The following is a 26,989-nucleotide window of genomic DNA, read 5'->3' as shown; positions in this document are numbered from 1 at the left end:
AGTGTGTTAGATAATAATATAAATTATATTCTGGAACTTTATCTAACCATTTAAATTATTAAATTGAGGTAGTTATTTGAAAAAAAAAAATTAAATTAATATTTGATTAATTTTTTTTTTTTTTGAGATTTCAATATATGAATCTCTTACACTTCACTTGCCTTTTCCATCACAAAAAAAGTGACTTGAATCTCTTACACTTCATTTGCCTGCTCCATCACGAAAAACTGAAGTCACCGATGATTTAAAGTCGTTGTTTGACGATGATTGATGATGCGATCATACATGGATCTTTTTCTTCGATTCCATTGAACTAAGCACTTTAAGGTCAGTTTGGGTTAGGGGTTGTACTGTGGCTTTGACCATATTTATATTTTATTGTTTAAATACAGTAATGTTTGGTTAAAAAAATGTTGAAGTAGATGTAGCAAATAATACAGGGAAAATGAAACTAGAAAAATATTAAAATGCATCAAGTTTATAACTATTTTTTATAAAATTTCTAAATCATGATATTATAATAGTCATCTTATTATTATTATTATTTTGTATTTGCAATAGTTTAACTATAAAATATTTATATTATTTTATTCAAATTAGAATTTATCACGAAAAAGTTATTTATTAACTCTGAAAAAACTGTATATTAAATTTATAATAAAAAAACAAATCTTTGACAATAATAGAATATGGAAATGCAAAGGAAAATAATTTTAATATTTTATCTCGAAAAAAATGCTTCAAACAAAAGAAGAATAGCATTTGTTCATCAACATATTTGTTTTTTCATTTAAAAACTAGTGAAAACAATTTCAAATAAAAATTTCAAAAACATTAAAAAGGTCTTCTCCAAACTAAATACATACATTTTAGTTTTTTGAATGAAAAAATATTATATTTTAACAGAAATTCATTTTTTTTATCTTACTCTAACTATTTTAGAAAATTAAATTACTGTTCTGTTTTTAAACAATTTCGTAACTTCTCTGACATTTCTAGTTTTTTAACATGAGATCCGTCTGTAATTCACAACCATCTTTTAGCTATCAAAAAGATTTGCTTAGCTTTTTACCATAAAACCAATCTCGCCGTCAATTTTGAACGAGTACTAAAGCTGTGGATTCACTATTATTTTGACCATAGGATTAGTCAAATCCATCTCATTAGTTAAAAATATAAGTTTGACATTAATTCACTTTAGATTTTGTTTTTTTTTATTAATATGTGTGTTTGGACCGATTTATTCATACCTCGACTAATTTTATGGATCCTAAAGTTAATGATCATATAAACTTTTAGTAGTTATTATATTAACAACCATAAAACTTGAATATGAAATTATATGAAAAGCAAACCTTTTAATTCTAAATATTTATTATTGTATCACCTATTAAATAATTACTTTAATTTTTTAATTGATTTGAAAAGGTTAAGTAGAATTAAAAAAAAAAACTCAAAGCATGTTATGATCAGTATTGTTTGACATCAAAAAATATCTTGAAACAAGAAAAAATAAAAAAAATATTATTTTTTAAAATAAAAAATAAACAGGCGAAGTACAGATGCCAAAAAAATCGTCCGTGGAACTAGGAAGGGACCATGATTAGTACAATTTAAATCTCCAATCAAGTAAACTTTTTGGTAGCGTTTCTTTTGTCTGAAATTGTTTACAAGAAAATTGTTTTTCTATTGCTATGATTGTTTTGCATAAAAAAATTTATATAAGAAATATTAACTTGAAATATTTTATAATCAATTTATATAATTAGTTTATTCATTAAAAATATTTTGAGCACGTGAAGTTTTATAAAATATGTTATTAAGAATAATTAACTCGTATTTATATAACTATTTCAATCACTACAACTGTACTCCACCACTCACTGCCACCTATGTGGTTTACCTGCAAAAAAAATGTTTCCTTATTATTTATTTCAAAATTTATATTTATATAGGAAGGATATAAAAGATTATTTTATATAAAAAATATAGATCATGTGAAAAGATTTTGATATCTCTAATAAATAGATAATATATATTTTTTAAATCCAGACCAATGAATCATCGCATCCTGTATTTTGTGTTATTAAATTTTTGAAACTTTTAATGTAAAATCCAGGTTAGGTAAATAGATTCTTTCGAAGACTTGATTAGTGCTGATGATATAAATTAATCTAACGATTGTGAACAGGTAAGGGTGACGACACGTGACATTAACCAAAACTAACACAGCTAGGAAAAGCATTATTCATGCAGCCTCGGATGCTATGTGTACTGGAATAGTATAAAAAATAGTTTTGTTCATTTAAAAAAAAAAATATTGAATAGGCTATTTCTAAAGTTCTATTATTATTATTATTATTATTAAATTCATCAGTGATATATATTTTTTAATTTTAAAAATATAATGAAACAATCAAAATATTTTTAAAAGTAAAATTTTATAAACTAGTTTCACGATATTTTTAGTATTTTTACACTATTTTTTTTCATTATTATATTAGATTAAAAATAATTTGATATTTTTATAATATAAATATTATTAAAAAAATAAAAAATTATTGATGCATGCAACGCATGCGCTAGCATGTGGGAGGATGGTCAAGCTCTTTAAGCAGTGTGTGTGACATTTCTTGATGGCCAAACACCGGACTCTATTGTGTCATTGGAAGTATTGCGGTACATTTTTTTATTAATATATCAAATTTGATCATTTTTATTTTTATTTTTAATTTTTGTTCTTTGGTATTTTTGTAGAATTTTGATTTATTTTCAATTTCATATTTCAATCTCAATTTGTAATTTCTTTTTATTTTTTTCAATTTAATCATCATTCTTTTAATTTTTTAGGCTTTTTATTAAATTAATTTTTATTTTTAATTTTATCATTTAATTAAAATTTTATTTTATTTTTTATTTAAATCTTGATCCTTATTTTTAAATTTTTACAGTTTTTTTTGGTTAAAAGTATTCATTTTTTACTTCCAAGTCAAGAATATTTCTATAGCGAGTGGTGAGCTTAAAAGCGAGAGAAATTGAATGATATTAAATAATTAAGCAGAAAATTACCTAAAAAAAAAAAACAGAAATTAAGGTTTGACTGAGAAGGATCTGGAGAAGAAGAAGAAGAAGAAGAAGAAGAAGAATGAACCTGTGGTGGTAGGGAGTTTAGAAGGACCTGACTCTCTCAGTGAGTGTCTGAGGATTTGAGAAATTTTCTTCCTTTTTTCCGAGTGAAAACAACAGCAGCAGCAGATAGAAGATATTCGATTTGACAAAAACTCGAGCACCAGTTCAAACAAACAAAGATTAATTAGAGAATCATATCAATAAAATTTGATTAGACCGATTGAAGTCCCATCCAGATTAGGGGCCCATTAATAGACGGATCTAGAAATCTACGTGTTCGTGGGTCGATTTCCTTTTATACCCTAAGGGCCCATACCCGGCCCATTATCTATTTCTCCTAACATCACCCCCGATACATATACATTTCTAATCCCTCCCCTGATAAAAATAAATAAATAAAAACGAAATAATAAAACGTTAAAAATCAAATCGCCCTCTCTCCCTCTGCAACCCAAACGAAATTAACCGTAAAATTACAATAGTCCACCCGAACAACTGCAGCACTCACACTTAAATGGCAGCCTCTTCTCCGGTCATGAGCAATAACAGCTCCGACACCGGCCAAACCTCCATCTCCACCGCCGCCGGAGGCACGGTATCTTTCAGCGCACCACCGAAGACTCTCCGCGGCCTCAACAAACCCAAGTGTATTCAGTGCGGCAACGTTGCCCGCTCCAGGTACACACATGTACATGTGCACGCGCATATGTGTACTTTATAATGTTATACGATATCGTTTCGCTTTTGCAGTTAGGTATTGTTGGTTTCACCTTGGAATTACTTAAAAAATACAAATCGTAGTATTGAATTTAAGAGGTGAAAATTGTATGGGTTATTTATGAAGATAGTTACTGAAACAAATGTGCATGGTAGGTGTCTAGCCCTAGCCCTAGCCCTAGTAGTATTGTATTGGTTGATATCAGTGTATCCTTTTGGATGGCGCTGGTCAATAGAGGAGTTAATTCACTTGGGGAGAAAAAGAATTGGTGATTTACTTTCTCTGTCGTCTTGAAAATTCATAATGTGAATGATTATCTGTCTGGGAATTTTAGCCATCTCTAGTGAAATTTTATACCCATTCTCGAGCTTGTGATCTTTAAACATGGTGAGATTTTCCTAGGTGTATAGGTTAAAAAATGCTGTTATGTAGCTGTGAACCAGTTTAAGTGGGGTTCTCAACAGAGTATTTGGAGATAGGCTTCCCTCTTTTTTTTGTCCTCGGGTATTTACTATTAGGTTATACAAGGTTTGTCTGTACAGATTGCTATTCGAGAAGAGAGGCACATTTTTTACTTGCTTTCCAAGTCCAATGGAAACTGACCGACTCAATTTGGTATATAGAGATTCCGATGGTGTGTTGATCGGCTTATCTTTTAGTGTTTGATATATTGATTTCTAGAGAGTCACTTAGTAAATGTCATTATTAGTGTTAGTGCTGATATTTAAAACTATGCATGCATAGTGGATTGGTTTGTGATTGTTGAAGATGCTACTCCAGTGTGCATGGGTGTTAGAGAAGTACATATTTATCATGATAATCACTTGCCTTTTATTATCGTGTAGATATCTTTAAAAAATTGACATCTTTTCCATTGTTTAAACCTTTCATCAATGGAATTGTCTATGCAGGTGCCCTTATCAGTCGTGCAAGAGTTGCTGCTCAAGAGCTCAAAATCCATGCCACATTCATGGTATGCCAATTTTCTTCTGTAAATCATGCAGACAACTATTCTTTTGTTTTGCATGTTATTTTCCCAACGTTGAGTTTAAAATGAAGTTCTTGGAGGTTCCTTGTCTTACTATGGAAAGAAGCAACTTATGGGACAAACTTAGTAACGATTCTTCATTAAAAAAATATTCTAAATCTGAGGATACTCCTTGGTTAGTATCTATCTTCATACGTTTTGTTAAACATAGCTTGGAAGGATTTTTTTTTTTGGTGATAAATGACAGTGTCAAGGCATCCAACCATATTTTCTTTTTAGCTAGTTAGGGAAGTGCTCTCATTCCACCATTACTAATGTTATATCATGTCAAGCCATCCAAACACATTTTCTTTTTAGCTAGTTAGGGAAATACTCTCATTCCACCATTGCTAATGTCATATCATCTGGGAAGTATGTTTTTCAAATGACTAAATGATCATATATGGGTACATGTTCATATTTGAGATTGCAATGAATATTCATTGATTTTTTGGGAGAATCCACTCTGGTAATCCTTGATCTTCAGATGTAACAATGATAATTTCTTCTCAGATTTTGCGCATTGATCAATTTATATGTAGACACATTGATGGGCCTTTTTTACCTCATAAACTTTCTTAAACTTGATTTGATAGTAGATATCTGAAGAAAAGGGTTTATCTTTGGTTAATCAACAGTTGGGGCTGAAGTGATAAGATGATCTAGTGTCACATATTTTACAGTAAGTTTAGCCCCTGACTGAATTTCCTCCCTGATGAAGATGCATGAACAATTGATTTTCACCTGGCTACTTGGATTAAGTTCAGTTGAATTTGGTGGTGTAGTTTGGGACTGCCATCATTTCTTCAGTTGGAATATGTTGTGTGCTTCCATGTTCAATCACTTTATTCTAGAAAGATGGCAATGAAAGGTTGTCCATGGAAAGGAAACTATGGGATTTTCTTTCTTATGTTCCATTTGTGTTGGTTCGGATGGACTAGGGAGTAAATAGACATTGATAATGCCCCTTATGCATTTAGTTTACAAGAAGTGGTGCCCGGTCTTTGTTGCATTGATTATTGATCAGTGTCAATCTCACGGAAAAAAAAGACACCCTAAGATATCTTAAGGTCAGTTGTGTGGTAATCTACTCTTTTGAATTCATGTGATTTTAGGGTATTCATAGATGAATGGTTTGGGCTTGTAAAGAACTTGAGTAAGCTTAAGATTTAAAGGGGAAAGGTAGATGATACTTGAGAAATCAAGTTGCTGGCAAGTCCTAACAGAATTTGATTTTTTTTGGTGTGACGTAATCATGTAAATACCAAAAGAGTTTTAAGAAATCGGATATTGAGCTTTAGAAAATAGAGGAATAAGGCTGGCTGGTGGTGAAGTGAAAAATTGATACTGTAAAAGAGAAACTGTTGGTTGAGTTCAGGATGTTACTCTATGAAATGTGGATACTCCAATACATGACATAAGGAGCCTGCCTATGGATATGAGTTGGGTACACTCTGAACCCTGTCTGAGAATTTCCCATAATTAGCGAATTAGTTTCTCATTCTTATTTTTAAAATTTTTTACTTTTGATATAAAGAGAAATTTAACTTGAAACACAAAGGATAAGAAAAAAAAGGGGTAAAGATTGGCAAAATTCTGAGCTCAAGATTATCCTTAGTAGACTTGTAACTTGATTGCTTTTAGGTTCTTAATTTAATGAAGGGGCTTGAGTGCATGATAATATATAGTTTTAAAGGGTAAGGAGACTATGTAATTAATATTTTGCCGATAGGTCTTGGTTGATGTTTTGGGAATGATTTTGGAGAGATTCCGTGTAGAAGAATGTTCTGTTTTCATTTTTTGTTTCTAATATTTATTTTTATTACTGGAAGCTTCATTTGAATGTTTGAAGAGATGAGCTCTTTGACATGGTGTAACTTTATCATTTATCAACATGTCATATTCTGTTGCACCTCCTGCTTCCTTGGTTGGAAGTAACTGAATAAAAACAGCAGAAAATTAAATAAGAGGTATTATAACTAAGAGAAAAAAGGAGAGAGTGTTTGAACTCTGGACACATTTCTTCCTAAATTAAAAGAGGTTGAATTTCCATCAATCAAAGTCTCGTAACTTTAAGATCACACGAAAACTTATGTACTTTTCACTGTTTAGATAGGGTGTAATGATCGCTTAGTTCAAAGCTATCAGATAAACACCTAAAGGAATCTCCTGAAGTTGATGAAAACATTACTAATACATATAGAGACCTACAAAAGCAAGTCATGTGAGTTAAAGTTATCTTTAGTTAAACGTGCTCAGTATTCCTTAGTTGAAAACTAAAAGATAAACGCTTAAAGGACCACCCCAAAGTTGAAGAAAATATGCCCAGGACATATAGAAACAACTGAATTATGCAAGCTCTTATCATGCAGATAAAATCATTTATTTCACCTAGCGACTCTGCTGCCACAGCTGATACAAGGATTCGTATAGCTCACTTTAGATTTATGTTTGAACTAATTATGCAAAGTCATGTTGCATGTGGACACAGGTTTAAAGTCCCAACTCCTAAGTTCCCATATTTGTGTGTGGGTGTATGTATATGTAGAATAGTAGCAAAAAATTAGATGCCAAGATTGGATGCATTGTCTCACAAATTGTAAGAACTTAAAAATGCAGATGCTACATGATTTTGATGGCGGGAAGAAAATTTTACCTAATATTTTCAGTATTGCAATTGTCTAAGAAATTTCACCTTCATGGATGATGCATTATAAATTTAAATTCTAGTTTGCTGCAGTCCATCTGTAAAGAATTACTAAATTGTCTGCATGCCATTTTATTTTTGGTCTGTATTACATCCTCATTTTTTTAAATGCAGTTCTTAAAGCAAATGCAACATTTCCGGACAAGAGTCCAGCTTCAAGTGCCCCACTCTTTGAGCAGCAGGTTAATGAAGCGCCTCCTGCAGTGTAAGTCAAATTCCTGTCTCTAAGCAAGAAACTACCTTACATGATTCTTTTGTGTTGTATACATCCTTGTTGATTCTTGTGTCGTGTTGTAACTTTGATGCTTGACAAAGTATTAAAATATCAAGCAAGAAACTACCTTACATGATAGTCAGATATTTTTACTACTGTAGATATCTATATTAATGATTTTTTAACTGAGGGTAGGTCATAAAAATTGCCATGCGACTCAAAACAGGTATATGGGGCATATTTCTTTTAGTTATGTGAAATAGTGAATCATTTAATTCTCTGTATTTTCCATTGAATTCCTTTGTTTCTTCAAAATTCACCTTGCTTTTCTAAAGTTCTTGTTTGCTAAATGCTCCCTAAACGTTTCTTTTCTTTTTTTTTCCTTTTTAACTTCTTTGACTCGGTTGTCTGTACTCTGTATTGCTTACTTTCTTCGCTGTATCCTATTTCTGGTTTGGTTTCTTGTTTGTTTTGAACCATGGTTGTTTCTTTTCATTGGGATTTGTTTCAGGAGTTCGCATAGAGCTGCATCACTTCGGCAACTTTCTAGCAATTTTTCTCAATTCAACAATTTGCATTCCCCACTCCGCTCAAGAAAGCCACTGACCAGAAAGGTGCATTATAATAAGCTGATGTTATATCTTGCTGATTGTGTTATATTTTGGTGCAAAAAGGGTTTTTTTTTTCTTTTTACCTGATCCAAAGGATCTATTTTAGGAAGCTGCGGCTATAAATGAATGGAGGTTTTCCAGATTGAAGGAATTCAGGGACAGAAACATTGAAGTGGAAAATGAAGCTTTTGATCGGTATATGCACAATATTAGCCTGCTGGAGGAGGTATTTTCTTTGAAATCTTTCCTAGAAGGCTCCACTGAGGACGAATCACTCTCTTCAAACCACGACCACGCTTCTGCAAAAGAGGACACTGAAGAAAAGATGGTTTCAGAGCAGAAGTTGAAGCTTAGGTCAAATCTGAGCAGGAGTGAGAATGACCGTAAGAGGTTACAACAAATTGTTGATGTGGGGTTGAAGAAGCTTCAGAAACTTGAGTTGAATAATGGCAGTGTTAATAACCAAAAAGAAGTTGATAAAAGGCCGGAGAAGGCAAAAAGTTTGCGGGCAGAGAGGGCCTCAGCTTTAAGTGATCTGATGGACAAGTTAAACAAAGCCCGCAATGAAGAGGACCTAAAGTCTTGCTCGGAGACAAAGGCCCAACTGTATAGTCAGCACGCTAGGTCTAGAACGGAAATCAAAGATTTTGAGGTATTGAGGGAGCAGACTGCCAAAAAAGACGTGGCACCCCAAAAAGAAATGGATTTTTTTTCACAAAAATTATTTAGAGCAGTGGAAATTGACCACGAAGCTCTGGCTAGCATAGATGCACACTTCTCGTCCCTCGAAAAGATAGAAGATCTGTGATGTGGTTAGGTCTTTCTTAGAGGATAGTGATGAGGTTAGTCTAGAAGATTGAAGGTTTCAAAGTTATGCTTTAATACTGATCTACTCTGGTGGCCTGAACTTCTCATTTAGTTTTTGTCCATTCTTGGATGTCATCGTTGTGTGAAAATTATTCCAGTTGATATGGCAATTAGTAAAATTCATGTTGCATAGACAATTTGCCCGTTGCATATGTTTTTTTGGATCAGGGTTAAAAATAATTTTTAAAAAATAATAAAAAATTATTATTTTAAAATGAAAAGCAACTGGAAAGGTTAAAATGGAGCAGGCCCCGAACCTGCTTGATCATGGGATAGGAAAGATGATTTGGAGCTGAGCTGCACTTCATATTTGGATTTGGACCCAGTGGGCTCCAGCAGGACCAGCCCTAAAGAATGAAACGCAGCTCCAGTGACTGGTCCAAAAATGTTTGAAATACTCAAATAATAATAATAAAAAAGTTAAAAAACTAAGTTTAGGCTAACCCAAAACTTAGGGATAATTTTGAGTAATCTAGCATACGTACATGTAGACATGAAATCTGAAGGGAAACTGGGTCGATGGCCAGCAATATTTTTTCTTTAGCAAGATATTTTCAAAGCAGCAGTTTTGTATAATCCAGCAGTACTCGCGGTTGATCTCTCTCGTCTTCTTTACCTCTTGATCTTAAGAAATCTTAATTTGGAATACGTGATTTTCAAATGATATCATATGCCAAAGCTTTAACAAAAAAATATTGCTTTTCTCTCGGGTCATAATTTAGGGTTTGTTTGGGTGGTGCTCTCTTCAATGAATTGAGTTTGTGGAGTCCTGTTCTTGAGAGAATCTGATGGTTCAACCTCTTGTTTTGCTTTGAAAACATTACAGTGGAACCCACCAAAGACAGAAAAAAATGGCCCGGAGAGACAGAAAATAAAAAATTCCACAGCTATGGTCTAATCTGATATATCTATAATTATATATGGAACAAGTGAACAATCCCTTGTTGAATTATTTATCTTTGAATCAAAGTCATACTGGTTTTGTAGAGAACGAATCCTGAAGAGGTGGCTTTCTAAAGGAACATACATACCATTATGACAAAGAAATCCCAACTTTCTGAGATTTCCCCTCAAAGGTCTTCTTCGAGCCATTAAATCTTGTTGGTTTCTTAATGGGTTTTGCTTTTTTCTAGCCTTTATTCTCCTATATACACTTCTCGACTCACAACCACCTTTCTTGGTGGATATCTCCTGATCATTTTCCCTTGAAATAAGGGTGTCATTGCTTTCAATTTCTATGGCTATACTCATCTCAACATCACTTTTTCAAGGACCTTTAATTTGTGTTTTTATCAACCCCATTATCATGGCAGCCAGTTGATCTCAATCATGATTCTTCTTGATCGATTTTTGGTTCATTGTAGACTAAATTATTAGCTCGCCAATAAAAGAAAAGGAAAATGGAGTAAATGACTTTTGGCAATGATAATAATGCAAGAGAGAAATCCATTTCCAAGCTTTAAAAGTTGTTCCCTTGTGACATAAAATGCCACTACTAAGTGGGGAATTCTCAATGGATAATCCACCTTTAGGATGAAAGTGAGATATATTTGCCTCCCCCAAAGCTTGAGCTTGAGCTTGAGCTCTCAAGATCCAACTTGGCAAAGTCCTGTCAGCAAATTGTTGTTTTTTTTTAACAAAGCATGGATCTGTGGCATATACAAGCAAAAATCAAATCCTTCAACTATATCCCATTTCCTGGAGTTCCATTTCCACATGCTTTCCATCTGGACCTTTCTTGATTCACAGATCATGAAAGACGCACCGTAATAATTATGTTTTTGATACAGGATTAATTAAACAGACTAAAGCTATAAGAATATCACATGTAATGGTCATTTCCTAACACCTTGATTGTTTGTATTAAAAAAAGAGTAGATCCCTGGTGGCTGTCAAGAAAGCTCAGATCGGCAAGGCAGCATCATTTTCTGTGATGTTCCGTTATATATATATATTCCTCTTTTTAAAAAAGTCTTCCCCATGTGTATGTGCAGCCAAGAATCATGGTTTCTCTATAATTGTGTATTTCGGCACTGTTCGAGCTGTGATTGATGCCCTTCCATTTCAACCATATATGCATGCCACTTAAAGCTTTCACGATGGTTTTGTTCTGCTTGTCAAGTCTCACAGTCGCAGAGGACCACATGGTTTCGGCACGCTACTCCAAACCCTGTAATAATTACATATAACCAGGGCCACCCATGCTTAGCTTGTTTGATTCCTTGGTTAGGTTAATGCCTGGTTTAAAAATAAGGAAGCCTTCCCTAATATACTCTCTCTCTCGGGTGTGAATGACGGTGACTTTGCCCCCTCAATTTGAAATACAAGTGCTCGGACGTAGGCACAGCTCTTAATTAATCTACCCACCATGACACTGACAAAATATACAGCGACCCATCAATTAGGTCAAGTTAGATAGGCAAACTAACCAGAGGACATGATCCAAATGAAAGAAAATAATGCTGAAAAAGATTAGAGCATGCATGGTCCCTACATGGGCTTGAAACTCCCCCAAGTAGCTGCTGCCGCAACCTGTCCCTCCCGAGCCATCAACCATACATGTATTCCAAGGGGAGTGGCTTCCCCTTGTGCCCAACGGTTCGAGATATCTTTAATCAATTGAATATTAATGCGTAATTGACGAGGTGAAAATTGGGGTTTGTGGGATTTAGTCAAGAGAGGCAGGTGACAGACAATCCACGCCACATGACACGTTGCGATAGTACACGCTTAATGTTCCGTGATGAATGATTTATTGAGACCATTCCAAGCAAGAAATTCCAAACCCTAATCAAGCTTTCGAGAGGTAACCTCCCAGCCAAGCATGTTAATTTCTCAATTCCATTAGACCACGATTGTATGATGATCATGATATATGCCTTAAACAATAATAATATATGGCTCGTGAAGTCTAAGTCTTTCTGCTTGATAACCTCCATACTTAGATTTTTATTTGGAGGAGGTTTCTTGGCATGTTTATTTTAATTAGAGCAACAGCGTAACGACAGGGATATAAACCCCTCGATCGACCGAGAGCTTCTTCACCTCCACAAAGGCAATGAACCCCTCGATCGGCCGAGAAAGGAAAACGATTTAAATAATTAATAGCCGATCGAGTGCAATATTGACACGTCAACATGCATATGGGTTAAGGATTTGGATAGTATGCAGCATCTTCTTCAAATAATCATATAATATACCGCAAAACGTGCATTAATATGTACAAGCATGTAAATTGGCTTCTCTTCTACCCCTTCGTCTCTTTCTTTCCTTCTTCCCTTTCCCTTTCTTTTTCTTCCTCCTTGTTCTTGATAGATTCACATTTCATTCATACTAATTTACCCCGAGACTTTATTTTAGAGCAAAATCATGCTATAATCTACCCGTCGATTAATTTGAAAACTTAATTAGCTAGAGTTGGCTAGGTGTTCCATATGTTAGAAATTAATTAATGAATTGGCCGACGCAAATATTTGATTGTGATCAATTCATGCATGCCGTTGATTAATGGGGCTTCTAAATGCTCTTCCATTTAGATTAACTCTTTAAAATTAGACTTCTCAGACACACCTAGCTCCGAATAAGCAGTTAATTTTGGTATGATTAGTCTGGCTAGCTAAATTTTTGATTTGTTTTTCTGGGATGCATCATGGTCACATGTGTTGTTGTTGCCTTGTGTGGAACTCCCTCCTAGGGTCATTGCTTATGTATTCGGTCACTGTGTCCAGCTTTTGATATGTAAGGACAAAACCACAAATGCCAAAAAGAGAAAAGTGGACAATTTTGATTTGTTATTATCATTAATAATATCTTGTTTTGTTTTGTTTTGGTTTTAGATCATGAGATCCTTACTTGTTTGTGTTAATTACAAGTGCGCCCGCGCACTTACATATATATATATATATATATATATGGGCACTTGGAGAGAGCGGCCAAGAAGGCTTTGACCTCAAACAGCTTTAATAAGAAACAAAAATATGGTTTAGGTAATGTTTTGTATTTTATTTCAAAGTGTTTATATATATATATATATATATCAAAAAATTCAAAAATACCAAAAAATAATTAATTTAAAATAAAAAAATTAAGAATTTTTAAAAAGCACGGCCACGCCACTAATTAAAAACAAACATGCTATAGTTGATTCTGTCGTCCGAGCCACTAGTATTGAATTTTAAAAAAGAATGAAAAAAAAGAGGTAATGTTATGCTTTGCAACCAAGTAAACCTAATCTTGTAATTTGGGTTGTTGACATGAATCATGATCACTAAGGAGTAATATAAACAAGGCCTAGTCCACCATAACAAAGCCAAAAAACCGCACATCAACTAAGCAAAAGACATGAAAAAGAAAAGGAGAGAGAGAGTTTAGCCAGAGATCTAGAGAGAGAGAGAGATTGGGCTGTTATAGGATTAACATCAAAATATATACGCATGTTACTTTACCTTACCTGTCTAAAGTAGAGGGTGGGCAAAGCGATATATCGATCCAAATTTACTAGATTTTGTACCAACACTTTGTCTTGCATGTGTCCCATGTCACATGTCCATATAGAGCACATGACATGCTTGATTTTAATTGCCACCTCACCTATTTTATAGTTGCTGTAAGAGATTTGCAATCCTTAAGATGCCTTCGATTGAGCACATAATTGGGCCCCTTTTAATTCCTAGGACGCCAAGCAAAATATTATTTCACCAATATTTAATGCCCCTTTTATTTTAATTTTTTTGATGTTTACGAGTCGTAGTTATCTTTCCCCTCTGGAAGAATAAACCAAAGATAAAAACCAATGGCATGAGAATTCTAAGAAAAAAAAAAACATAATTATAAAGAGGAGGGATGTATATATGTGGTTCGAAATGAAATTTTTAATTTTATGAAGGAAAAATAAATAGATAAATATATATTATGAACCTCCTTATGATTTTTATTCACTTATAACTAGATTGATTCATATTAAATCTAAATCTTTCTCTATATATATATATATATGTATATATATGTATGTATGTATAATTGATCGGGAACTATTTATCGTGAATGACAATATATGAGTTTTTCATTTCTAGATTAACAACTTGCAAGGAATTTCACAATTGAAGGATGGAAGAACTTGAAATCAGGAAAAGTTCAAGTTCTTATTGCTTTGCACGATCATATACCTACTGTTCAAAGCAAAAAATTAAAAAAATAAGAAAAATAAAAATCCATGCGCAACTTACTTTTAATTACCTTATTAAATAACTCCTGACATGATAGCCATTTACTTGAGAAATAATAAAGCTCTTATGAGAGTCGAACATGGTAGGAAAACATCGCAGATATTGATTGGTACAATAATATAGCTAGCTAGTTACAAATAAATTTTGCAGACCTTCCCCCCTCGATGATGATTATTATTGCTGTCGTCGTCGTCAATTTCATTATTATTTTCAGGTTCAAACAGAAACCGGGGCATCAATTACAAGAAAGAATCCTGATGGGTATTTTCTTTAATTAAAACTTGGCTCTAATGTCAATTTGGATACTTGAGAAATGGATCCAGTCTTCAAAGGAGGGCACGAGAACGCGAAGATGCTTACAATGCATGTGATGGGAAGTCGAGGAAAAACTTCTTTGGAAGCCTAGGGAAGTTCGAAGCATCAGAACCCATTTACAAATCATCAGCAGGCATGAAATACGCTAGATTGAAAAGAGATTCTATAATGCCAGTCCTTTTCCTTTTATTTTCCATCATTTCTTTTTACCAAGGTATGGTTAAAGGAAGCATGCAAGAGTGACATCAGGAGGTGATTTGAAATGGGGATACGTGCCAAACTAAATATGGTAGATGGATAGGAAGAAAGAAGCATAAATAATGGAGCATGCATGTAGGAGAGGTCATCACTCAACAGGGCAACAAAGCGACGTGGAGGCAAAGGAAAGAAACACTGACAACATGTATATGCTTTGAGAGATGGAAAGAGAGCTGAGGTGGGGCGGAGTTGTACTACGAGCTAGATAGGACTTTCTTAATTTGATATAGTAATAGTTCGTCTTCTAATTTAACTTAATAATAATGTCGGTTCATGAGCACTTGGAGTGGTAATTCGTGTGTGAGGAGGGATTATTGGTATGTATCTTCGAAGATCATAAAACTAATATACGAAAGAAACATCTGATTCAAAAGCTTATATGCCCATTTCCCCTTTATTCATGTATCACAGTGAATCTATCTTTTGTCTGAAGTTTCTCCACTCTTATAGGTGTAGAATTAAAGTTAAAAGTCCAAGTTTTTCCCCTCTCGCTGTAAAAAATACAGCACCAATTAGCCTCTCCATCCTATTCATGATCAGTATGATCAATGACAAATAATAATAATAAAAACCCAGTGTCGCAGATTTTCTTATTCCTTGCAAATGAAGTTTCTTTTGCTGTTGAAGTCCAGGAAAGACGTTGATTACTTAATTGAGGTTTCCATGTTCTTTCCTGCAAGCAGATAGCTAATCAAAACATGTTGATCACACACACACACACACACACACTCACAGGCTATGACTATAGCTGGAAAAACTCCCGAAATAAACTTTATCTAGCTATATGATCATTGGGAAATATTACAGAGACATCTTTGAGAATTCACTAGAAAGATAAATGAGGTTTCTAGGTAATCACTAGATACAAAATTATTTGAGAAAAGAGAAAAAAAAGAGGGTATATGATTAAGACCAATATATATTTCAACATTTCCTTTGGGCGTTAGCAAAGTGTATGACTCATGGTGGCTGGCTAGCACTAATGCCTGGATCATGCATGAAAGGATGAGCCATGCCAAACCATCTACAAAGTATCACATAATTCTGTTTCAAGGGCGACCCATTTGGTTGACATTCATTTCATTTTATTTCTTGGCTAGGACTTTGGTAGCGCACCAAATGGCTAGCTAGCACTACGCAATAGACTGTTTTTTTTATATATATTATTTTTTGGCTGATGCAAGAAGACTAGACCTCTACTAATTAACAAATCTGATCTATGCCTATCTTAGATATTTTTAAAGCGAAATTGCGTATCATCCATAATTTCCTTAAGCTGGGATACTTTGATTAGTCAAAATTAATATGGGCCGGGATCACAATTGATTGAAAACGAAACGGCTAAATTCATGAGAACCATAATGCTTTTGAACTCTTAATTTCTTGAACAATATATAGAGAAGTTGGACCTTTTCCTTTCTCTTTTGCGTAACAATTTTGAAAGAAATTAAAAGAAAAAGTATTTTGATGCGAGGAAAAACGCCACATGGCATATGTGATATTTACTCGGCTTCTAATCAATTATATGTGTCAAGGATTTTTATTTTTATTTTGTTAATAGTAGATGTCTGGACCAGTTTATGTGCATTGTAATTAATTCTTTAAGGCCTTGAAGTTAACGACCATATAAATTTTTAATAACTTTAAGATTTGTTGCACTCGAACTGGTAATATCTAGAAAGTAAATATAAAATCTAACTAGTTGAGTTACACCCTTTAAAATTAGATGTGAACGTGGATGGAGTGTGGGTGAGTAAATGGAGACTCAAATCTCATCCCATCAATAAGTAATGGCTTTTTTCTTTAAAGAAAAGAAAATGACCTAAACCAAACATGTCAGCGTACTCCATCAGAAAATGACCTAATCTCCATGAAAACAATATTAACCGAGCTTCCAATCGAACAAGAATTAATGGGAGAATGCCTAACCGAAGGAGACCTCTACAGCAATAAGCTAGCATGGGAAAATTAAGGGATTGAAATAAGAAAAACTTGTGAAAATGAAGATATGTGAACTAGTTAGCTGACTTATTCCATATCCATCCATAAGAATCGTTCACTTTATTCCAACAAAAACTTTATGTAACAATTTTTTAATTTCACGATTTCACATTCAACTGCTAGAAAAGAAAACAGGAGAGCGTGCGTGACTTGTGTGGTTCTTTGGTTCTTTCTTCTTTGTAACTACAAGAATATATTGCTTGCTCTATATATTTGATTATTGCTTGCATGTATTTGCGTGTGTCTGACGCCTGAACGTTATTAATGCGCCTCGTTTTCCTAGGCTTGGCGAGAGAGCGAGAGAGAGAGAGAGAGAGGCCTAGCTGTGTTTGTGTATTAATCAATACTCACAGTTTCTGACGTCTCAAAGTCTCAGCTTACCAAAGCATTATTGCTCCAATAGGACTCCACTATTCAAGCTGCCCTTCACTCTTTCCACTTTAACAAACAGCTGATAAGTGAGAATCTAAAAGAAAAAATTGCATTTTTTTTAAATTATATTTAACTTAATTATAATACACCATATAATCATTTTTCAAAAGTACATCCATAGGTAAGATTTTAGACTTTCTACGTGGGTTATATATTTTACTAAAAAAATCTGGATATGTAGGTCATTTTAATGTTAATGTCTCGAACACATGGGCGTGTGGTGAATTCAATGCCGAGATTTAAGAAATCATCTAATTATTTTGTTTAGGATCATTAAAAGTTTTGGGTGTATAGATTTTATTAGAAATTTCAAATGTAAAAACTAGTTATGATTAGGAAAGGTATTTAACACCCCTAATCACATTGTATTGTGTGATTTAGATATGATTTAAAGATTTTAATGGATTCCTAACCGATATAATATTTATAACTCAAAATAAAAATTTATTCCTATAAATAAATCTGACATTTTAAATTTAATATGGACTCATATGCTCAGATAAGTTTTTATGGGAAGGATCTATGTAGGTACCATAATAGGGTTCACATATGATAAGGTTTCTCCAGAACTTGTATATTATGGTAAAAATTATTCCCAATTAAAATTGATGAATTTCTAAATAATCCTGAAAATTTTCTAGTCAACTTCTTATATTTAAATATCAACCTACTTATAGGTTCATCACTTATATTAGAATGTTGACCATTAATTTTCATGAATTAAATTTTTTAGAGTTAATGAAATATTGATCAAATCTATAAAGAATTTTACAAACTTGGTATAAATAAAAAAAATACAAAGAAAAATCAATACAGTTATTTTCTAAAACCATGCTAATTTTTTTTTTCTTTTTTATAAAAAAATACAATTTGTTATACGGATTGAGTAGTATGTAATAAGCAAAAATAATTTTTTTTTATTATTTTTACAAGAATTGTTTTTTTTAGGGTTACGTTGGATAAAACCATATTTTTTTAAAAAAAAACGAAACTGTCAAAACAGGTTTAAGGACGTGTTTGCCAAACACGCCCTTCAGCTAAAATTTATTTTATCAAAATAGTCGTAAACCAAATAAAGCCTTAAGTATTTGACATGATTTTGACTTGTTCGGGTCGACCCGAAAATACTAGTTCAACCATTAACCGAATCGAAAATCAAGAATCCAAAATTAAACCAAAATAGATATTTAAACCGAAACAAATCAAAACTAAGAAAAACACAAAAAACATAAAATTTTCTAACGAAAACATATCAAACATCAAGGAAAACGAAGAACATGAAGAACATTTAAACTCAAACTCAAAAACATAAACATCAAATCAAACTAGATTTCAAGCAATAAAATACAAGTTTTTGTTCACAATCAAGTATAGTTCAAGAATCAATTTTCTTCAATTATTATTCAAACATCACGTTTTTTTATCAAAAAAGAGTTTCAGTTCAAAACCAAAACCCTAGTATTAAAACCCATAAAAACATGTTATTGATACATGAAAACCCTAGATTATTTACTAATTATGATATAAGAACTTACATAAGCCAAAATCAAATGAAAATGAGATTGGTTTCGATTTTGAGGATGATGGTTTTGCCTAGATGATTTTTTTTTGAGACAAAGACATATATTTCTCACCTTCTGATCTTGAATGAAAGATTTATGGCCTTTGATAACAACCTTTTAGGAGTTTCTAAGTTTAAACACATGAAAAAGTTGGGGTGGTTTTATGCAAATAGGTATCTAAGTCAAGGCTAACTGAGGTGGCCACTTTTAATATTTTGCCGAAGCAACTATGATATAAACATCATAGGAGACTACTTGAACTTGATAGAGAAGATGCACATATTTTGTATGGATCCATCTTTACTTAATTATAAGGCATGTAGCTTCACATTCATATGTTTGAAGGTGCCAACTCTATTAGTTTAGAATCTGAAAAGGCAATAATGACTAATCAGGGACAAGATGTTAGAGATTTTTATGAAAGAATTGGGAGCTAAACATCCAATTTCATAAAAATAGGGTTGTAAAACGATTTTTTTTTCATTTGCAAAAAACCTTGTGCTATTTGAAGGTTTAGAACTCCATATTGAGCTCTTAGAAGGTGCCAACCTGATCATCCAAAATTATCAAGGAAGGAGATGAATAGTGGGTGAACAACGTGTCATCTAGGTTAAACCCTTAGATATTAGGGTTTTTAATTTGAGATTTGACATATTTCATTTTAGTCTCTATTTTTTCAATTGCTTTTAATTGCACCCGTAATTGCATTTCAAACTCTTAGTTTCATGCAATTTTATCAATGCCAAACTCAACCATCAACCTTAAAGTTTAGCGTCATTTTTATATTGGTCTCTGGTTTCTGATTTGTACACTTGGACCTTTAATTGTCTTTAATTTGACCCTATATTTGGTCAATTTCAGTCCTGAAGCCTAGCGTCTTTTACGATTTGGTCATTGGTTTTGAATTTCTTTAATCAAACCCCTAATTGGTTATCAAACTTTATTTGTTTTTCAAAATTAAGCCTTTAATTTGACCAATTAAACTTTTCAAAGTTCAATTTCAGTCCCTAAACTTTAATTTCATCCAATTAACACCTAAATTGACTAAAAAAAGTAATTTTTCTTGCAATTGAGTCCTAAATAAAATTCATTAAGCCTTATAAAATCCTCATTAAGTATTTACTCATCTAAATTTATATTTATTTACCTCAAATAAAAATATTTACACCGAATGTGTGTTTTATCAATCAGAATTTGGTTGCTAGTTTTACCAATCTTATACATCCTAGTCCTTCAACTTTTTCATTTGTTATTCTGGTCATTCACCCTTGGATAATTTTCTAGGCTTTCATGTGTATCCTCTTGTATTTTTGGATTTTCTTTTTCTTTTTTTTTTCTTTTTTTTTCCTTGATTTTTTATGGGGTAAAAAATAGGTAATAACATAATGTGTTTTTTTATATAAAAAATTTCAAAATATAAATAAAAAGATTTATGCAAGTATCTAATTAAATAAACTAAACTGATAACTCTCTCGATCTCTCTTTCTCTCTCTCATATATATATATATATATTATGCGTGCGTGTGGATCTTCTCATTCTACTAGTTAAAAACGTTTGCATGTTGTTAATTGAACTGGACACATTGACAGGATTTATTAGAAAGGAACAACAAGATTATTAGAGTGATGGGAAGAAATCGGTATTTGTAGCCTGCATACACACACACACACACACACACACTCAATACCCGTCAAGAAATTAAGGTATAGTTGTTAGGGTTTCTGTGGTGTCTTGAGTTTAGGGACCGGGCATATATATATCTTGGCAACTTGATTACTACAGTACTGATGCTGCATAATTGAAGGCACCTCACTTTATATAGTTTCACGTATAGCGCTCATGTTATTTCTCAATGATGTGCATGTATATTAGCCCCTGATTCCCGACTTTATCTTAGGAATGTTGATGATTTTGGTTTTACAACTTGACATATAATGAAATAATATTCTGGCGAATATTAGAATTTCGAATAACTTCTTTTGGGTGTCAAGTGATAGCTTCGCCTGAATCGATGATCACCGGACAAGGGCAAGGTAAGAGGACGTAATTAATTTCTCTATCTAATTAACTTATGGGCTTCGTGTCTAGCTAGTTCTACAACGCGAAAGCTATACATATCTGCAGAACCTTAATTTGCAAGGTGTGATTTCGATTAATAATTTTCTTAATTGTTTTGGTAAATTAACGAAGCTGTATGGAAAGGCACGTGTGTTGGAGATTAATGGAGAAAACCCAGGCGCCAGTGAAAGAATCAAGAGGTTCATTCTTTGATATTTAGGCACGAGGAATTACTTAGTGGCTGTAATTGTAGTTTTTAATTAGTGTTAGCTTTGTTAACGAGAAGCACCCAATATACATAAGCAATGACGATGGAAAAATTGTGTTGTATCTCTAGTTAAAAATTGACAAGGACGTATAGGAGTAATAATATAAGCAAAATTCCAAATTGTTTATATGAGTAAGAGTTAGGAGGACGAATATAAGATGGGGAAAAATGCTTAATTATTCTGAGAAAAAATTAAAAAAAAAATCAAGAATCAAATTGAGAATTTTCAAGATTTCAGGATGTTGCAAGCTTCTCTTGTATGCATCGAAGTCAATCGATATACGTACATAGTGCCAATCAACAACAAGCGTGACAAAAGAAATGCCAGCCCTTGTCCTGATTCCACCTCCTCATCAATCAATCCAACCCCATCAATAAAATTCGACTATTATAAAAAAATAATAATAATAAAAAATCAATCCAGCCCATCTATATCTAAGCTACATGGTCCCCATGATCCATGGAAAATTCTCAAGAGAGCAAAGACACGGAATATATATGCACATAAAGAATACCGTGACTCCTTGTACAGAATGGCATTTTTTCCTTGTGTAGGTGTGAAAGGGGCTAGCTGAAATATTGGTCTTAGTTCGTGCCTCGTGCTCTCCTCTCCGGTGGCTACAAATGAAAAAGCCGCCACAGTCCGTTCGTAATTGTTTGCTATAATTGTTTGCTTGCCAAGAAAGCTTAATTACAAAGAGGAGAATAATTGTTGTTTTTGCTAACTTCAAATGTTATATGCTTACCGAACCTAGTTATCCTTAATGAAGATTTGGGTTTAGGGGGGCGGCCATAAATTTGGAATTGCTCGTGAAGAGGCCATCAATTTCAGTAATGCATGTATGTCAGCCACTGTATTATATTTTATTTCACGTCATGTTTAAAATTTAAGATAAGATTGAATTCCTATGCATGTTAATTAATTTCATTTGAAAGGTCTATAGAATATTCTGCAATATTTGACTTAGGTTTACAATTGGAGATTTACATGAACTTTAAATTTTCGATTCATATGCATTTGGAGCAATGCTTTCTTTGACTGGTGTACCGAGTGAGTGATAATTTTATCTCTCGAAGAACTATATATTTCGGATTATAATTTTATTAAGACTAATGATGATTTTATATGATGATTTTATATTTCGTTTTCGATTCTCGATTTCGAATATTGAACACCTTTTTTTCTTGGAACAGCGAATAAATCAACTCATTAATCATATCTTTTTATAATAAATAGACAAAGCCTTCTTCGCCTCTCTTTTTTCGGTCTACTTTTATATTGGAGGTTGAAGACCTTCTGAGGGGCAAGATATTGCAATATTAACTCTCGCGTTCTTCTTCAAGTCAGTCTCGAGAATGGCAAAACTGTCTGCCAGCAATTTCTTATGCAGAGTGCAGGCATTCTTTGACCCGAGGCCGCTCTACTGTTGGACAATACGTTTGAGTTTGATCATGCTTTTTACCATACATCACGTTGCTTCAATTTTTTCACTTCTGAAAATCAGCCTACACTTTTAGAGGAAGGATTAGGAGTGCACGACCATGACTTTAAGCATGACTAAGAAGAATTAATTAAACCATCAAAATATGGTAAAATTAGAAACAGATTTTTCTTTTTCTATCAAGAAAAGACTCAAACTCAATAAAGTAATTAATTTCACAATGCATAGTAAAAGTAATTAATTAATTTATCCCATTTTTCAGTTGTTAAACTAGAACTAATGGTAATTGTAAACTCCTGAATGGGCCAATCAAAACCTTTTGAGAGGTTAATTACTAAAAGCAAGTATCATTAATTAAAATGTTGATATTGGTTGAATCATTACATGAATTTAATAAAATCTTTAATTATTTTACTCAAACTCAATGGTTTTTTATTATTATAAATTCAAATCATAAAATATTAAAATCATTGTAAATTTGAATTTAAATCCTCTCCTATTTACTTGTATCATGTTTTAATATTTCTATAATTAAATATAAATTATTGAAATCAAATTGAATGTATATAATAAAATCTGGTATATGGTGAAAACGATAACAACCAGTGATTATAATTTTATTTTTCTTATTTAATGCAAATCATAATTCAAAAACTAATGGTGATGTCTGTGACGTTAACCTTCAAAGATCTTTTATCTGGCACCAATGGAAAAGTCATTATTCCTCAAAGTTGGTCCCAATAGACGCACCCTTAATCAAGGAGATGCTGTCAGAGCCAGAACCACATAGAGTCTCTGCTTTGCCCGCTCGTAATGGTGTTTGGCAGGCTAGGCTAGGGCTATACACCATATCTGCGTGGAAAATTGCCAGCTTTATAATACAGTTATGCTTATGTGATAGGTACAGAGTAAACTTGTTGTTGTGACCACTGATTTCGAGTATTTATAACCTTTGTCATTAACCAAAGTTGCTATTTTTATTTTTTTCCCATTATGGCGTAAATTTTAGTGCTGTTTGTATTTTGCTCTAGAGAATACGAAAGACTGTGATACATTTTGGAGGTTTTCATCAAGCTGCAATGGAGGAAATCTCTAGTTAGCTCTTTTTTCTTTTTAATTGTGGGTCACTTTGCATTTATAGTGATTGAATCAATCATCTTAATCGTGGGACCAATTCTAAAACCACCCAAACGACACCGACTAGGTGTCCTGGAAGGAAAAAGATGAGGTAGTTTCATGCATGCCTTGATTAATTTCTTTCAGTATTCATTCATTTCTATAGCGGTTTGGTTTTGTGTGTGTGTCTATAGTTAATAGTATCTGATTTTCTCACCTAAATATCCTAGGTCCTAGCCATAGGATCGTTCTACTTTTACACACATATATTTTTATCTCGAATCATGTCCCCGCTTTTGAAATTCCAAATTCAAAAGGGAGAATTATGCATATATTCAGGAAATTACCAAACCATGGTAAACGCAACATCAAGAAGTCACCTAACATCTTCATGCCATAGTACTCCAAATAGACACGCACAAGAAAATTTGGACAACAGACAAAACCCGACAACATGGGCCCTATAGATGGCTCCATAAGCGTGCCCACAATAATACGGGGAGGGAGGTTGGATTTGCAGTGAGATCTTTGATTCTTGCAGCAAATACAAAGAGAGAGACCCCCACCCACCACCACCACCACCCCACGCTCTGATCTTGCTTCCTAATTAACTCAAGCACTGAGTTCCTCTTTTTCTCTGCTGCTCCTCTTGTGACTGCCATTATAGCATCTGAGGAACATATGCCTAAGTACTAGCATTCTTATGGAGAGACTCATAAATTATGGCACCACCAAATATATACGACCCAACCTCTTCTACTGACATCTTCATAAATAAAATTTCTACCACCCTTCTCCTCTTTTCTCTATCTTCATAACTTTCGTTCACTATTTACTTATTTTCCTTGCTTTCAGAAAAGGTCTCCGTCTTTGGAAATGTAATGTGATTCCTTGATTTGACTGTTGGTGTAGTTTGCAAGTTAACAACGATGGAAAAGATTTATATTTTATATCAGAAAGAAATACTCTATTCTATTTGCTTCTAATTAAGTGGGAGTCTTTATTATGTATTAAATTAGATCAAAGTAATGATAGATAAGTTTTTGTAGTGAGATTTCTAATATTATTATATAACTATTTATAATATAAAAAAGATAGCATTTAAAGTTTATTTCTTTAATTTTTTAATTAATTTTGATATTTTCGATATTAGAATAAAATTGAATAGCAATAAATATATAATTATTTCATTAACAATTATAATATTTAAAATCTATATAAACTTACTATCACATGGAGAAAAATTATATATATAAAAACCGTATTATTTTTTTTGCCTTTTCTTTTTCTTTTTCTAGTTATATCTTGAAGATATAAACACAATAAAAATAATATTTTAACATCTTTAAACCAACTTTTGTTTGTTTCCATACTCAAAAAATTTACAGAACATCGACCTACCATGTAACTATTCTTGTTGGGGGTATTAACGTGTAATCTTCCGCCTAGAGGTGTAAAACAAGAATATATAGGGTGGTTTTGAGATACTGACCATTGAACGAACTGTTTTCTTTAATTACGTGCATATATAGGTACCGAGGCCTTTATTGATTTAGGTAATGGCACACTAATAAACAAACGAGCATAAATAAATAATTCTCCATTCCCTCCCCATGTTATTTGTTCACATTATGTCCATGATGAAGGGCAAGATAACATAATATATATTTGATCTTGTATAATATGGTCTTATATTGGAGATTAGGCATGTAGCTCTAGGTTAGTGGCACTAACACCATGTATACTTTTTCGAGAATTTTACTTTATGAGATTAAGAAATTTTAAAAACTAACTAAAACATCGCCTGAAGTGATCATTTCTCGGGTCATTTGTCGCGGGCCACTGTTTAAACAAGGATTAGTGAGTGATATTAGAGTCTATCTTAGGGAAATGTTTAAAATTAACACAAGTAATTAAAATTAAAAATATATGTGAAACTCAATTGCTTGCTTTCACTTTATGAGTTGCAAACTGGGATTGGGTTAGGAGTGTTTCTGGTGTGAGGAAAAGCAAAGGTAGTGGGTTGGGATGTGGTGGAGGTGTGAATTGAGGATGATGCCATGGAAACCAAACAAAGTATTCCAGGGGAGAAATTATGGGTTAAGAAAGAAAAAAGTAAAAGAAAACGGAGAAGATATCAAAGCGAGGGGAGCCCGCAATTCTATTGCAATTACGTATGAAGTTATTTTTTTAAGTATTTTTGTTTAAAATTAAAGTAAAATAATATTTTTTTATTTTTTAAAATTTATTTTTAACATCATCACATTAAAATGATTTAGAAACATTAAAAAAATAAATTTGAAATAAAAAAAATAAATTTTTTTAAAACATAAAAATAAATAATTAGAAGTTTACAGATGGGAAATGGTTGGATTGGGATTAAAGAAATGTCTCAAAGTAAAGTTGCTGTTGTCTTCATCCCAAGGAAGTGCGCCTGATTTCATGACACATATCTTGAAAATGATGGTGCCTCAAAGTAGCGTCTAATTTCCCAAAAAAAAAAAAAAATTAACAATTTCTAATATCAAATTAACACTCCTATGATTACTTGAAAATCCTCCAAACTAATTGGTTCAATGGTTAATTTCTTCTGTTGTCTTCAAAGCTATAAAGACTACCTTTAAATAGTTCAAAATTATCATATGATTTTTAGCTACAAGGAAAAACAACGATTATATATCATGTTACAGTAATTTTCTTTATTTGAAAATTTGAAGGCCCGTAGACGTGTTTTATATAATTATTTGAACAGAATGGTCATGTGCGCGAATTTTCTTGGTCGGTCAACCTCTGGAAAAGAAGAAAAATTGAAAAATAGATATTAAAACAGAATAATACACACACACAGTTGTAAGAACAAAGCATCTAGCCAACGGGACATGAAGATAGCAATACAAGCCTGAGCCCCAAGCACAAGTTCATTAGATTCAAGGAGACAAAACCAAAAGAGAATTCAAAGAACATGTTAGATGCAAGTACCAGCTCAGAATTCTAAAGCTGAACAGTGCTCGTTAATTGGGCTGACTTGTCTTCTTCTG

At 32.8% G+C, this 26,989-nt stretch overlaps 1 protein-coding gene across 1 annotated transcript; it reads left to right on the top strand.

Moving 5' to 3' along the window:
• Window positions 1–3,512: 3,512 nt before the first annotated feature.
• LOC133701036 (uncharacterized) lies at window positions 3,513–9,410 on the top strand. Its single transcript, XM_062124800.1, has 5 exons — window positions 3,513–3,807; window positions 4,759–4,820; window positions 7,696–7,786; window positions 8,307–8,409; window positions 8,513–9,410. The coding sequence occupies exons 1-5, from the start codon at window positions 3,644–3,646 to the stop codon at window positions 9,212–9,214; spliced, it is 1,122 nt and encodes a 373-aa protein (XP_061980784.1). The 5' UTR covers window positions 3,513–3,643; the 3' UTR covers window positions 9,215–9,410.
• Window positions 9,411–26,989: the final 17,579 nt, after the last annotated feature.

The sequence above is a fragment of the Populus nigra genome, chromosome 8, assembly GCF_951802175.1.
Source record: "Populus nigra chromosome 8, ddPopNigr1.1, whole genome shotgun sequence".
Classification (NCBI taxonomy): Eukaryota; Viridiplantae; Streptophyta; class Magnoliopsida; order Malpighiales; family Salicaceae; genus Populus; species Populus nigra.
The sequence above is the reverse complement of the archived record's forward strand: the minus strand, read 5'-3'. Positions and strand labels throughout refer to the sequence as shown.

Coding starts and splice junctions, on each gene's coding strand:
- LOC133701036 (XM_062124800.1), top strand. CDS start 3,644: ATGGCAGCCTCTTCTCCGGTCATGAGCAATAACAGCTCCGACACCGGC. Junction 3,808..4,758: donor GGCAACGTTGCCCGCTCCAG/GTACACACATGT, acceptor TTGTCTATGCAG/GTGCCCTTATCAGTCGTGCA. Junction 7,787..8,306: donor AATGAAGCGCCTCCTGCAGT/GTAAGTCAAATT, acceptor GATTTGTTTCAG/GAGTTCGCATAGAGCTGCAT.